The sequence below is a fragment of the Perognathus longimembris genome, chromosome 1, assembly GCF_023159225.1.
Source record: "Perognathus longimembris pacificus isolate PPM17 chromosome 1, ASM2315922v1, whole genome shotgun sequence".
In the NCBI taxonomy this organism is placed as follows: domain Eukaryota; kingdom Metazoa; phylum Chordata; class Mammalia; order Rodentia; family Heteromyidae; genus Perognathus; species Perognathus longimembris.
This window is the reverse complement of record NC_063161.1, coordinates 77,623,586-77,638,910: the sequence shown is the minus strand read 5'-3', so window position 1 is coordinate 77,638,910 and position 15,325 is coordinate 77,623,586. Positions and strand designations below refer to the sequence as shown.

The 15,325-nt window shown below is 49.4% G+C and overlaps 1 protein-coding gene across 3 annotated transcripts in view; it reads right to left on the bottom strand.

Moving 5' to 3' along the window:
• Positions 1–15,325, bottom strand: part of Card11 (caspase recruitment domain family member 11) — a 77,036-nt gene that overhangs the window by 19,231 nt on the left and 42,480 nt on the right. For all 3 annotated transcript variants that reach the window (XM_048330125.1, XM_048330134.1, XM_048330144.1), the window contains 8 exons: positions 12,511–12,732; positions 9,954–10,091; positions 8,257–8,582; positions 4,478–4,657; positions 3,358–3,510; positions 2,483–2,608; positions 983–1,180; positions 280–456 (listed from right to left, as the gene is read on the bottom strand). In XM_048330125.1, coding sequence (XP_048186082.1) covers positions 280–456; positions 983–1,180; positions 2,483–2,608; positions 3,358–3,510; positions 4,478–4,657; positions 8,257–8,582; positions 9,954–10,091; positions 12,511–12,732 — 1,520 coding nt within the window. The remainder of the gene's footprint in view (positions 1–279; positions 457–982; positions 1,181–2,482; positions 2,609–3,357; positions 3,511–4,477; positions 4,658–8,256; positions 8,583–9,953; positions 10,092–12,510; positions 12,733–15,325) is intronic.

The following is a 15,325-nucleotide window of genomic DNA, read 5'->3' as shown; positions in this document are numbered from 1 at the left end:
TTTTCAGGTAGGATCTCAGTGTTTTTGCCTGGGCTGATTTGGGACTGTGTCTCCCATGGTAGCTGCAACCACAGGGGCATAGCCTGCCTGCCAGCTTGCCTGTCTGCCTTAAAGGGCGAAGGGAATGAATAAAACAGATACTATGCATTGGCTTGTATTCACTCTAGGTTTATACCACAAGCCATCCCTGGGTGTTGGAGCCCCAGGCAGAGCCTGTGGCAGCCTGGAGGGGGCGCCTGTGCCCCATTCTCCAGGATGGGATTGATTGACAGATGGTACCTGGACGCCCTTCAGGTTCATCCTGCGCCGGGGAGGGTGGTAGGGCAGGAAGTACTTGCTGTCCTCCGGCGAGTCCTCAGAGGTGGAGGAGTCATCTGCTTCCTGCCCGTTGGTCCTGGGGCTTGTGTCCCCGAAGTTGTGGTTGATGATAGCAGCTGGCAGGTTCCGGGGTAGACTCTGCACACAGGGGCAGGGAGCTGGTGCCTGGTATTGCAGCTCCTCATCCTCAGGCCCGCCCCCCCCTGCATTCCTCCCATCCTGCTTCCCCCCAGAAGGGCCTTGGCCTTCTTCTTGGGGGTCAGGTTCCTGGACTCATACTCATGGCCTGAGTGTGTATGTGTGTGCATGTGCGTGCGTGCATGTGTACTGGAGATTGAACTTAGGGCCTGGGCACTGTCCTTTTCACCCAAGGTTAGCACTCTACTACTTGAGCCACAGCTCCACTTCTGGGTTTTGGTGGTTCATTGGAGATAAAAGTCTAATGCACTTTCCTTCCCTGAGCTGGCTTTGAACCTGGATCTTCCGATCTTAGCCTTCTGAGTGGCTGGGATTATAGGCAGGATCCACTAGTGCTGGACTGTTCTTTCTCATTTTGAAGTGAGTACTGCTCCTGTCTGTACTCTGCAGGTGCACACACAGGAGGTGTGTGGGGAGGGCATGCTGGCCGGCTGTCACCTGCCTCACTGGGGGCCCGGTCACCCACCTGGTCCAGGCTGCTGTTGTCCCTGGACAGGCGGCGGAGCTTGCTCTCTAGGTTGACGATGCAGGCCTCGCGCCGCACCATCTCAATGCGCATCTCGTCGTTCTTCTCCTCCAGCTCTCGGATCTGCTTCCGGTACTTGTCCTTCTCTAGCAAGCACTGTGAGTACTGCGTCTGGGCTTCGTCGCGGGAGTGGAAGGCCTGCAGTGAAAGCCAGATGGAGATGCCTGACCTTCTACCCTGTCGGAACTTGGGGGCTCAGGGACCTCTCCCACCCTGGCCAGGGCATGTGTCTCTTGGCTCTGACTTTTGGGGAGAGGTCCTGAATCATTTCTTCTCCACCAGATGACCCAGGTTATGCACCCAGCCCTTGCCTTGTGCTCAGGGAGAGCTTTACTTCGCTGTGTGGCAGGGTTGTACCCTGTCCCATTTCACAGATGAGGAGGTCAGGGAGGGTTGTCTGAGGCCGCACATCTTATCAGTGTCACTTAGAGCCAAGCCTGCCCTTCTTATCTGAGGTAGGCTTTACTAAAGGCCATATTCAGCTGGGTGTGATAATGCCTGTAGTCTTGTCTGTTCAGGAGGCAGAGACTGGGAGCAAGTTTTTTTTTTTTTTTTTTTTGGCCAGTCCTGGGGCTTGGACTCAGGGCCTGAGCACTGTCTCTGGCTTCTTTTTGCTCAAGGCTAGCACTCTGCCACTTAAGCCATGGCGCCACTTCTGGCCTTTTCTATATATGTGGTGCTGAGGAATCGAACCCAGGACTTCATCTATATGAGACAAGCACTTTACCACTAGGCCATATTCCCAGCCCCTGGGAGCATCAAGTTTTGAGGCCAGCTTTGGAAAGAAAGTTCAGAAGACCCTCATCTCAACCAATTTGAAAAAGTTGGGTGTGATGACACATGCCTGCCATCCCAGCTGTGTGGGAAGGGTAAACAGGAGAATCTTGAACTAGACAAAAATCTAAGACCATCTCTGCTATGTCACTTAAAGCAAGAGGGCTGGGGGTGTGCCCCACGTGGCTGAGCATTTACAGGGCATGCATTAAAACTCTAGGACTGCCAAAAAACAAAACAAAACAAAAACCTATGTTCTGCATGTGAGCCCTTGGAGTCTGACTTAGGCCTTTGTGACCCCCAAATGCCTGTGGATTCTGGAAGCCTCCTGGATGGCTGTAGTGGGGTTTGATCTCAGTGCCTTGTGCTCTAGTCCAGAGCCACATCCTGGCCTTGCATGCTGTAGTTATTTTCCAGAAAAGGTCTTATGCTGTTTTTACCCCGGGGCTGGCCTCAGACTACGATCCTCCTATCTCTGCCTCTGAGTGGCTGGGGTGGCAAGCATGCATTGCCATGCCTGGTTTTGGAATTGGCCTCTGGAGTAGAAACAGGAAAGATGGATTTATAGGCCATCCCTGTGCAGCCAGAGGCATCATGGGACCGGCCTCACAAAGAAACCCTGTGTGGGTTGGGGTGGGGCTGCCCTGCAGCTGGGCTGGGCCATACCTGGTCTCGCTCCCGCTCCACCTCCTCCAGCTGCAGCATGACGGTGTTCATGCGGTGCTTGTACATCTCGCAGTCCTTGCCCAGCGTGGAGCACTTCAGTTCCAGGTCCTCCTTCTCCTCCAGGTACTGCGGGAGAGCAACACGAGAAATCAATGCAGGTCACAAGCCACCAATAGGTTAGGGCAGGCAGCTCGCTTTCCAGCTGTGCTGCCTGGAGCTGCCTGTTCCTCCCCGAGTGGCCGGAGTGTGGCCTGTCCAAGCAGCTATCTGACCAAAAGGGATCCTGGTCAGATGCTGCTCAATCAGCAATGGATGGGTGTGGACCTACTGGGCGCTGGGTGGAGAGAACATTGCAGACACCATGTGTGCCCTGGGTGGCTTCTTTCCCCAGTCAGTTCTTGGAAAGCAGGTGGCTCACGCCTGGAATCCCAGCTACTAAGGAGGCTGAGGTCTGAGGATCACAGTCCAAAGCCAGCTAGGGCAGCAGGGTGGGTGAGACTCATATCCAATTAATAATCAGAAAACCAGAAGTGGCACTGTGGCTCAAGTGGTAGAGTGAAAACCTCAGGGACAACGTCCAGGCCCCATGATGGATACACACACACAAAAAGTGGAAGTGCTGTCATGGCCCAAGTAGTAGAGTGCTAGTCTTGAGTGAAAAACCTCCAGGATAGTGCCCAGGTCCTGAGTTCAAGCCCCAGTACTAGCACACACGCACACACACACACACACACATGCACACACACTCACAGGCACACACACGCATGCACAGGCACACACATGCACACACGCGTGTGCGCAGGTGACATAGCTCCTGGTGGGTAGGGGTCAGGCTGGGCAGACACCTGCCCCTGGGGATTCCCTAGGGCCCTTACCTTGTCGCGCAGCTCTTCGGCCTGGCGCACCTCCTCCTGAAGGTTGTAGATCTTATTGACAAGCTCCTGCCGGTCCTCCAGTGCCTCCTTCCGGTCATGTTCCAAGATATCCAGGATGGCTTTGTCTGAGTCCGGAAGGCTGCGCTTGCCAGCCTGAGTGGTGGGAGGAGCAAGGTGAACAGGGAAGGTGGGGACGAGGAGCCACAGATGAGGAGGGAGCAGAAGGTTTTGTGCCAGCAGAGGCAGGTTTCTCTTGGGGACCTTAAGCAGCTTATCATCTAAGAAATTGATGGCCTGGAAAGATGCGGAAAACCCAATGTGCCCCAGGAGAGGCTGCATCCAGTGTCCTGCCAGGAGCAGAAGCTGGTCCTCCCGGCACTTGGGTGATGATGGGAAAGGCCCCCAGACCCCCAGATGCCATCCACAAATACCCTGTATTCTGCTCCAAATACTGCCTATGTTTGAAACCCAGCCATAGGCCACCAGCAGCCAGCCTTAGGGGGCATCTTTTCCTTTCCCGCAGAGGTATTTTGGGATGTGGTTGCTAACTGTGACAGGCGAGGGAGGTAACTGAAGGTTAGGGGGGATGGCGGACATGTAGTTGAGTTTCTGTGTGTCTAAGGGTAAGGCTCCTGATGGATATTTTCCTTCCTGTGATTTCTGGGTGGATGGCGATTCTCAATACATGCGTCAGTGAGAGGACCTTAGTTGTTTTTATTTTTTTTGCAGTACTGGGATTTGAACTCAGGGCCTCATGCTTGCTAGGCAGGTGTTTCACCACCACAACCACACCCCCTGTTTTGTTTTCTGTTTCCTTTCTTCAAGTAGAATACAGTATTTTCCCTAGGCCTGGACCATGATCTTCCTGTCTCTGCCTCCCACATAGCTAGGATGACAAGCGTGAGCCTCCAAACCCAGGCAGGGACAAGATTTTTTTTTTAAGTATTATCTCCCATCATGTAATGTCTTGATAGGGGGGTATTCTGTGGTCACCCGCACTTCACAGAGGAGGAAAGTGAAATGGTCAAAGCTGACAGGCATCACGTCGTGTGCCTTGCAGCTGGCAAAGTGGGATTGTGGCCCCGCCCCCATCACCTGGGTCACCAGGGCAGCGCCTCACCTGGATGACAGACTGCAGCTCCTGGATCTTGGTCTTCAACATCTCGTTCTCCCGCTCCAGCTCCAGGACCTGCTCTTTCTTGGGCCGGCTCTCAATGTCATTCTTCAGTTTCAGCGACTGGTTTCTTTCCAGCTTGCATTCCTCCTCCATCTTGTTTAGTCGGTGCTTCAGCTGATCGATCTGAAACCCCCAGAGGAGCCGAGCGGAGGGGGGCATTGGTGGGGGACACGGGGAAGTGCCCCACACCCCAAGATCCCACCGGGCTTCCCTCACAACCCGAGCTCTCTCTGTCCCCCTTCTCCTTCCCATTGGTGGGAGGAAGGACTCAGAGATACCTTCCTGTCACCTTGGCAACAGAGACTTCCCAGTAGGATAATTTAGAATTCCTTCCTTCCTTCCTCCTTACTCCCTTTCTTCCTGGTGTTACTGGGGTTTGAACTCAGAGTCTTACACTTGCTAGACAGGTGCTGTGACACTTGAACCACACCCCCACTCCTTTTATTCATTTTCAGACAGTGTTTCAATTTCTATCTGAAGGGTCTTGGACCATAATCCATCTACCATCAACCTAGCTTCTTGCATAAACAAAATAACAGATGGGCACAGCTGTGCTGTCTGGCTTGTTGGTTGAGATGGGGTCTCGGTAACTTTTTGCCCTGACTAATCTTGAACTGCAATCCTCCCGATTTCCACCTCCCAGGTATCTGGGATAACAGGTGGAAGCCATGGCATCCAGTTTTTCCCCTTCCTTTCTCTTTGTCCCTGCCCTCATTCTTTTCTTTTCTTCTTTTCTGACTAGGACTCACTATGTAGCCCACACTGGCCTCAAGTTTTCATTCCTCTTGCATTTGCCTCCTGAGCGCTGGCATTAAAGTCATGAACTACCATACTCAGCACCATTTTCCAAATCTAAATTTGTGAGAGGAATAACCTTAAGAAATGTGGCAGGCAGAGACTGTAGCTTTATGGAGGAGAGGGCCACTTGCACTGGTTTGAGACCTCAGACAGAGGGCCACACAGGGAAGCATTCTGGAGCAGAGAAATGACCCAGGGACTCAGGTGGCTGGACAGCTTTTCATTCTGACACATCTTTTCATTTTTAGTGTACCTTCAGATAAGTGTCTAGAACAGGAGAAAGTTCTAGTGTGAAACATCTAAGTACCCCCACCCCAGGTTAATAAATAGCACAGAGACCCCACCAATTGGGGTCTCTTTGCAAAACAAATTCACCTCAGCCTCTCTGAATTAGCCCTGTTCCTGGTCGGGGTGGTGGTGGTGGTGGTGGTGGTGTCCACATTTCCCATACAATTGCAGGCTTGACTCTGCCCTAAACTCACAGCTCAGAAACTCAGCAATCCTACCACATAGATATTGCATCTCTCACAAATGGAACAGAACAGAACAGAACAAAACAACAAGCCAATACCACAAAAACTCCAAGACCAATAGCCAAGAAAGCGCTAGAGCCAGAATCTAATACAGAACGTCACGGCTCACGCGCCACTGCCCGCCAGACCACGCTCTCAATTCACCTGAATGCTCCTGGATTGTTTACCGATCTGTCTGCCTCACTAAATCCTAAGTCACCCGAGCAGAGCTCAGGTTATTTATCCCCATGTCCCTCAGAGTGCTTAGCACAGTGTCTTACACATGGCAGGTGCTTCATAAATATTCCAAGAGTCTATTTTCCACCCAGCAACCAGAGCGATCCTTCTTAGATATAAATCAGCTGCCACTCTACAGCTCTCAATCCTTCAGCAGTTTCCATCCCAACTGGAATAAATCCCACAGTTCTTACTACTGCCTCCATCCCTGGACCCCAGCTGACCCTCTCCCCTCTCTCACCTCCTCTAGTGCCACTGGTTCATTTGGTTTCTGCTTCTCCTGACATGAAGGGGGGAAAAAGCCAAGTTTAAAAAGCCAAGCAGCCCTCTTCCTTCAGGGCTCTCCAGTTATGTTCCCCTGACTTTCACGGCTAGTTCCCATTCTTGTTCATCTGTCTTAGATACCCTTCCTGACCATCCTAGATGAGACAGCACCTTGCTGGGCATGGTGAGGTATTCTTATGTCCCCAGCTAGTAAAAAGGAGTGTGGTTTAAAGCCAATGGGGGCACAAATTTAGAGATATTGCCAACTCAACAAACAAGCCAGGTATAGCTGTACATGTCTGTCATCCAAGCTACCTGGGAGGCAGAGGTAAGAGGATTTCAGTCTGAGGTTATCCTTTGGAAAAACTGGTGAGTGACTCTATCTGAGAAATAACTAAAATTTAAGAAGGGATGTCAGTGTATATCAAGTGATAGAGCACCTTTCTAGCAGGTGCTAAGACCCTGAATTCAAACTCCAGTACCACCACCAAAACAAAGCCAACAAGAAAAGCATCTTTCTGTTATTATTATTTGCCAGTCCTGGACCTTGGACTCAGGGCTTGAGCACTGTCCTTGGCTTCTTTTTGCTCAAGGCTAGCACTCTGCCACTTGAGCCACAGCACCTCTTCTCGCCATTTTCTTTCTTTTTTTTTTTTTTTTTTTGCCAGTCCTGGGGGTCACCATTTTCTATATATGTGGTGTTGGGGAATCGAACCCAGGGCTTCATGTATATAATGCAAGCACTCTTGCCACTAGGCCATATCCTCTTTCTGTTCTCCTTCCATCTTCCAGTCTTGATAGCACTCAACCTACCAAGTTTTGATGGATTTGTTTTCTGATTATAATGTGTGCTCCCTGAGGCAGTGCTCTCCGCCTCTCTACCCTAAGAGTCAGAGCATGGTGACATCAGGTAAATAAGAGGAAGGTGTGGATAACACAAGGCCTCTCCTTCCTCTACTTAGGAAGTGAATGCATGAAGCGTGTCAATCATCTGGCTGGTGGGTGTGCGCTGATAAGTGCACTATCCCACTGGGCGGGAAACAGCATGCTGAGCGAGTGGTGTGGACACAGGCATGACGGAGAGCCTGGCCCCAAGGAGCACAGCTTCTGCGGGACCTGTGCTGTGTTTATTTCCTCACTCCTTTCCCCTGGTAGTCTACAGCCCAGGTGCTCCAACCTCCCTGTCACACTGGGGCTGTGGTCTCCTATTTCTCCCCTCACCTTTCCTGAGGCAGAGGACAAATGTTTACGCTTGCACATATGCAGAATGGATCTAGGTGCATTGAGCTTAAGGCATACATCTGCACATGCGCAGAGCAGATCTAGGTGTATTGACCTCGTGGGGGTTTGAGACATAGACTTGCACATGCGCAGAGAGGATCTAGGCGCATTGAGCTCAGGGGCGGCAATGCATACGTTGCACATGCGCAGACTGGATCAAGACGCATTAAGCTCCTAGAAGCGTTCTGAGCACGCCTGCACATGCATAGAGAAGACCCATGCAATGTGCGAAGCGTTTGTCTGCTCACACATGCGCAGGACGGCTGTAGGCCCTTCCTCACCTGGGTGGGCAGGAAGGTCAGGACCATATTTGAGGGGAGAGGAGGGTGGGAGCATTTGTCTGCAGGTGCCCGTGATTTTTAAAAAATGCTTTTCTATTAATTTATTGAAGGGGGGGGAGTAAATTCCAATATACTTGGGGTCCAATATGTCCTTCAAATTGTACCTGAAGGACCGAGCTAGAAGCAAGAAAGTGGGAAGGCCCCATTGCAAAAGTGTGGCGGCACCGCCACAAATGCTGCAGTTATTATTAACAATCACAAATGACTCCCGCAACTCCCACGGGGTCTGGAGCCCCCTGCTAGGCCGGCAGCCTCCCCCCCACCCCCCTCCCCCCGCCCCCAGGCCTACCTCGAGCTGGAGGTCCCGACTCCTCATCACCGCCATGTTCTTCTCCTCGCTGAGCTGGGCGTAGCGCATGGCTAGGTTGTAGTTGTCGTCCTTGACCTTGACCAGCTCGTCGTTGTAGCAGTCGCGCTCCTCCCGCATCTTGTGGCAGCGGTCCTGGAAGGTCTGCAGCTCCACCCGGGTCAGCAGCAGCTGCTTCTTCTCGTCCTCCAGCTGCCGCGCCTTGGCCAGCAGCTCGCAGCGCTGCAGGTCCTTGGCCTTCATCTGCTGCTGCAGCTTGATGACCTCGTTCATCAGGAAGTGCGTGAGGCCCTCGTGGCCCTCCTCCACTGTGGAGAGGGTGCTCTGGGTCAGGCCCCAGGGCTGGGGAGGGGAAGGACACGGCTCCCTCGTGGGGGGCGGGGAGAGCATGGATTCACTCCTTCCTTCACCAGCATCTCACTAAGCTCTGATGGGCCCTTTAGCATCAGGGAGTCAAGGTGAGCAAAACAGCCTTGTCTTGGTCGAACTTAATGTCTACTATGGGGTACAGGCATTAAAAAGGGGGGGGGGAGGCAAGTGGTGCTGTGGCCCAAAGTGGTAGAATGCTAGCCTTCAGTGACAAAAAAGCTCTGGGACAGTGCCCAGGCCCTGAGTCCAAGCCTCAGGACCCTTAAAAAAAATAAAGTGGGGCTGGGAATATGGCCTAGTGGCAAGAGTGCTTGCCTTGTATACATGAAGCCCTGGGTTCAATTCCCCAGCACCACATATATAGAAAATGGCTAGAAGTGGTGCTGTGGCTCAAGTGGCAAGAGTGCTAGCCTTGAGCAAAAAGAAGCCAGGGACAGTGCTCAGGGACAGTGCTCAGGCCCTGAGTTCAAGGCCCAGGACTGGAAAAAAAAGAAAAGGAAAAAAAAAGGCAGGCCACACATAGATAGCATTAGTCTGTGAGGATTTCACAAAGTACAGGCATAAGACTCATGACTGTGTGCAGTGGGGAACCAGAGCCAATCTGGGGGTCAGCATTCAGAGAAGGGGAAAAGAGCCTCATTCTAGAAGGCAGACCACCACTGCCAAGGCCACATGGAGGAGGGAGGGGCTTGGCATATTTCCAGAAGTGAAGGATGATTCAAGTGTTTGAGTGAGGGTGAGGAGGAAGGAAAGAGCATAGAAGAAGGAGATGAAGGCCAGGAGGACTTGGGGGCACATGTGGTTCCCTGTAAGTCACAGGAAAGACCCAGGTCTCCATGGGGAGAAATGGAAAACCACAGAGGAGGCCTACTGAGGTAGGGCATGAAGAGGATAGAGAAAGCATTGGAGCCAGCCAGGAAATGAATGAAGGGTGTTGGGGGCCTGGGCAGGTTGGCCTGGAGACTAAGAAGACTGACTGACGAACATTTAGGAAGGAAGGTTACGTAGACATGGTGTCCCAGGGCTCTGGCCCATAGACCCTGACAAGAGAGCAGGGAAGGCAGAGGTAAGCTGCAGAGGGTCAAAGGCCCATCTGTTTACCCCCCCCCCCCTTCCAGCCCCTGGGACCACTGATGAGGTGTTTCATAAACACCTCACCTGCTGGCTCTTGTCTGGTTTGCCCGTCACCTGCCTGTCACTATGAGGTGAAGTTTGTGGTCGACAGCTCAGCATGTGACAGACTCACTGTCCCTCTGTGGGACTCAGGTCTCCAAGTCGAGGCTACATGCTCCGATGGCAATGTCACTCACCCACGATGGTAGAGAATCTTCGAGTGGGCTCCTTCCCTGTCACCAGCTTGTACAGTTCTGGGTAGTAAAATTCTAGGCTCTCCAAGAAGACCACGTAACCCCTTTGCCCCTTGGTATGCAGGATGTCCAGCAATCGGCCTGGGGGAGAAGCAAATCAGCCCTGAGAAGACTGTACAGGGGAGGTCTCCATTTGGGGTGGGGTGGGGGGGAGTCTTATCCTGGACGTGTTTCCACCCGCTTCTAGCATTTCTGAGATGGATCTTGGAGTCCAGATAATGCAAATCAACGTGTCAGGCCCTCAGCCGGGTTTCAGTGAACATTTGTCTATCTTTGTCTAATAAATTGGTAGAAGTGGGATAGGTGGAGTCTAAGCCACCGGAAACCACAAGTTTTGGAGTTTTCTGATTGGCTAAGGCTAAAATCACCCATGCACCTATTTGGTTTTCTGTAGTTAAAGGGGGTTGGAAGCATACAGGATATATGGTTCTCAGGGATTCTCCTGGGAAGACCAGTATTTGAGTGGGAGCTAGGGACAGTCACAGGAAGGAGGCAGAGCTCCATGATCTTCCTTAGGTCACTGGGGATATGTCCTTAGAGAGGACTATGGGCCTGCAGTCACTCTAAGTTTACTGGTGGGAAATGTGATCTCTTCCCCACACAGAGTCAAGAAGCCCCTCTCTGGAGTTGAGATCAGAGCAGCATCATGCCCTTGGAACTCCCAAACTGTGAGCTAAAAAGCTTGTTTCTTCATAAAGTTAACTTGACTTAAGTATTTTGTCATAGTAATAGAAATACAGGTGAACACATTACTAAATCTCTGTACTGTGTATACTTCTTGGCCCTTCATGAAACATTTCATTTTCAGATATTTCTTCTTTTAAGGTCTTAAAACTCTACCTTTCTCCCAGGACAGGCATGATAAATAAATTTTATCTCATGTCAGTTCTGATGGTTTAGTGAAGCTGCCCGGAGCACTGTCCTGAGAAGCATTCCAGAGTCACCCAGAAGCTCACCAGGATGCGTCCCAGGGGTGCAAGAGAGTCAAAGCCTATGAACCACTTATTATCACCCATGCCATGGGGCAGTGCTCTCCAAACCTTTTAAGCCATGATTCCGGAGAGAAATACATTTTATACCACGATCGCGGGCCCAAATAAAGAAGATGGCGGGGCTGGGGATATGGCCTAGTGGCAAGAGTGCTTGCCTTGTATACATGAGGCCCTGGGTTCGATTCCTCAGCACCACATGGCCAGAAGGGGCACTGCGGCTCAAGTGGCAGAGTGCTAGCCTTGAGCAAAAAAGAAGCCAGGGACAGTGCTCAGGCCCTGAGTTCACGGCCTAGGACTGGCCAAAAAAAAAAAAAAAAAAAAAGAAAAGAAAAAGAAGATGGCATACATGTACACATGAGTGCATGAAGTTAAAACAAGCACCAGAGATGACTGGGAAAGCCTGTGGACCCCTTCTCAGAATAAAATTGTTTAACAGACTATGCTAGCAAGCAATGGAAACTGATGACAATGAAAGTTATCAAATACTAAACAAATGTGTGGTTCTGTAATAAACATACTTCTATATTAATGCTTCACAGCTTATTAGTTTAACAACTGCTGTGATGTTTGAGTGAGAAATGAATGCATTTTAAGACATCTGCAAGGCTATAATGTGATATCAAAGTATTGGTTTACTTGTGGTTCTGAGGTTTGAACTCAGGGCTTCAGGATTCCAAAGGCAAGTACAGCAGGTTTAGATTATCTGTTGAGATGGGCTTCACTAACATTTTTTATTCTTATTTTTTGCCCAGGTTAGCCTTGGACATCAACCCTCTCATCTTTGCCTTGCAAGTGGCTGATATTACAGGCAGAAGCCATCACATATTTATTTGTTATTTTACTGGTAATCAGGGCTTGAACGCAGGAAATTGTGTTCTTGCTTGGCTTTCTTGCTGATGACTGTTGCTCTACCACTTAAGTCACATCTCCAGCCAAGCTTTTTATGGGATATTTGGAGATAAGAGTCTTATGGACTTTTCTGTTTGGGCCAGCGTGGAATCCCAACGCTCCAGAATTTAGTCTCCTGAGTAGCTAGGATTACAGGTGTGAGCCACCAGTGCCTGGCTGTTTACTGTTTCCTATTTTTTGACAACATTCATAGCTGTAGGAATCACTAGTATGATTTGTTGTCTGCTGACATAATTGAAGGTGGTGCTAAAATTCAGGTTCGGGTTGCCAAATCCAGATGTAATCCAGGGGTATGAAGGTATGGCTTATATGTATATGTATATGTATATATATATATATATATATATGTATATATATAGGTATACCACTGAGGTAAATAAATAAGAGGTGTAAATTCCACCCCCTGGCAATATGAAGGACCACCTGAGTTATACCCAGAGGCAGCTCAGTGGGGAAAGGAGATGGGCAGTGGTCCATGGACTCCTGGCTTGGAGCTGGACCATCTGCATCTGGGTGGAGTGGGGTCTCTAGCACCCCCTGGTGGCTACTGAGTGGAACAGAGGGGGCTGAGGAACAGAGTGCGTGGCTGCCACAGTTACCTGCGCGGTTGATCTTGGAGGGCAGGGTGGGCGCACTCAGCACTTCGTCCTCATCCTGCTCATCAATGACCTTGCACTGCCGCAGGTAGGGCGTGAGCTTGGCCGGGTTGATGTAGCGACTGAGCATGTGCCGATTGCATTCCACGTTCTCCCATAGGGCGTCCTCCTCGTCCTTCAGAGTCTCCATGTAGTCCTCCATCTCCAGGCCTCCTCCTGGAACACCTAAACCCCAACAAGGTGGACCCAAGACTTCAGGAAAACCCTAGGCACTCCTCGGAGTATTGTGTTAAGTTTCTTTTTTATTATTTCTTATTATTTTATTGTCAAGGTGATGTACAGAGGCTACAGTTACGTACATCAGGTAATGAATACATTTCCTTTTGAACAGTGTCATTCCCTCCCTCATTCTCTCCCAGTTTTTCCCCTCCTTATTTCCTTCCTCCCAAGTTGTACAGTTCATTTCCAGCACAGTGTCTAGTGGATTCCACTGCTGATTTAGTTCACCCCTTGTCCCACCATTTCTGTGCTTCCCCTTCCCCTCCCCATGTCAGACAAACCTATATACAAGACAAAGGGTACAGAAACCAAAAACAGTGACAGAAGGAAATAAACCAAAGAAAAAAGGAAAAAAGGACTGCAAACAATACAATAAAAAATCTCTTGCTTCCATTTCTTGGAGTTCATTTCAATAAACATCATTTTATATGATCACATGCACATAGCTACTGAGCTTTTGCAATCCTCTCCTAAGAACAACCTCCTTTGTTCTCACAATGTGAATATTTAGACTGCTATTTCAGGTGGAATTATTTGTCCTTTACTATCCATTGCAGCCTATGTGTCTTTGGGTGTGGCTTACTTTGCTTAGAAAATGTGATACACACACACACACACACACACAATAGAATTCTATGCTTCCATCAGAAAGAATGACATTGCCCCATTTATAAGGAAATGGAAAGACTTGGATAAAGTTTTATCTTGGAAAGTTTTTTTTTTTTAAAGTATAATCTGACTGGGTCCTTGTAGCTTACACCTGTAATCCCAGCTACTAGGGAGAATGCGATCTAGAGGATTGAAGTTCACGACTCTACCTCCCAAATAAGAAGCATAAAACTGCACTTACATGTGGTTCAAGTGGGGTGGGGCCTGTGTGACAAGTAAGCTGAGGGAGTGCAATGGGCCCTGAGCTCAAGCCCTTATTGGTAAAAGAAAAAAACCCCAAACATTCCCCTGGTACAGTTCACCGATGTTAATAAAAATAAGTATAATAGAGAGAAAAGCACAAAGTGTATGTGTGAGAAGGGAGCATTTGAACATAAATACAAATACATATACATGTATATCTATTAATGTCTATTAATGAAAAGATAAGTCCTAAAATTTTGTTCCTGCTGTGGTGTGTGTGTGTTTGTGTGTGTGTGTGTGTGTGTGTGTGTGTGTGTGCGTGCACGCGCTGGTATTTGGGCTTAAACTCGGTCTTGCATTCTTGTCTGGCTTTGGTCTATCACTTGAGCTCCACCTCCACTGGTTAATTGAAGATAAGAGTCTCATGGACTTTTCTGTCTAGGCTGGCTTTGAACCAGGATAATCATATCTCAGTGTCCTGAGTAGCTAGGATTATAGGCGTGATCCACTGGCTTCAGGCTTCATCGTAAGATTTCAAAACCTTTTTAGGGAAAATACGTGTAGATCTAATTCAATCTTTTGTTTTGATTTCATTTGGCTTTGATTGAGACAAGGTCTTGATAGGCAGCCTAAAATAGATTTGAACTCACAACCCTCCCAACTTCAACCTCCTGAGTGCTGGGATTACCAGTACTACACCCTATATAATTCATTCTTTTTTTTCTCTCTCTCCCCCCCCCCCCCCGCACTTGGTGGCACTAGGGATGGAACTCAGGGATTTATACTTGCTAGGCAGTCACTCTACCTCTGAACCATGCCCTTTTCACACTGGTGTCTTTTTTGAGGTAGGGTTTCACTTCCTTCCAAAGTATGTTTCTGGAATGTGATTCTCCTATTTTAGGCTTCTGGTTGCAGCTGAGACAACAGGCTCATACCACCATGCTCAGATTCTTCTGTTGAAGTGGAGTCTGGTGGACTTTTCTTCCCTAGCTGTCCTGAAACCCTGAGCTTCCTGATCTCAGCCTCTCTAGTAGCTAGGATTGCAGGAGTGAGCCACCAGGGCTGGGATAACACAGTGTGAAAACATCTTCATTTCGTGAAGAAACACTATCCTTTTAAAAGTCACTGTATTTATCTAATAGCTGTCCTTCCTACACCAGAACAGTACATTTTCTGGACTCTACCCACTAATAGAATTACACAATACAGTCTTTGGTGGCTGGTTTCTTTCATTTAGCATAATTAAAAAATTTCATTAATGTTGAAATCACTTATCAGATCTTTATTAAAGATTGCCATATGACGGGGCTAGGAATGTAGCTTAGTGGTAGAGTGCTTGCCTAGTATGCACAAAGCCCTGGGTTTGATTCCTCAGCACCACATATACAGAGAAAAGCCAGAAGTGGCACTGAGGCTCAAGTGGTAGAGTGCTAGCCTTGAGCAAAAAGAAGCCAGGGACAGTGCTCAGGCCCTCAGTTCAAGCCTCAGGACTGGCGAAAAAAAAAAAAAAAAGAAAGAAAGAAAAACTAAATGATTTTAATCTAGGTTGGCCCCGGACCATGATCCTAGCTCTTCTTTTTTTTTTTTGGCCAGTCCTGGGCCTTGGACTCAGGGCCTGAGCACTGTCCCTGGCTTCTTCCCGCTCAAGGCTAGCACTCTGCCACTTGAGCCACAGCGCCGCTTCTGG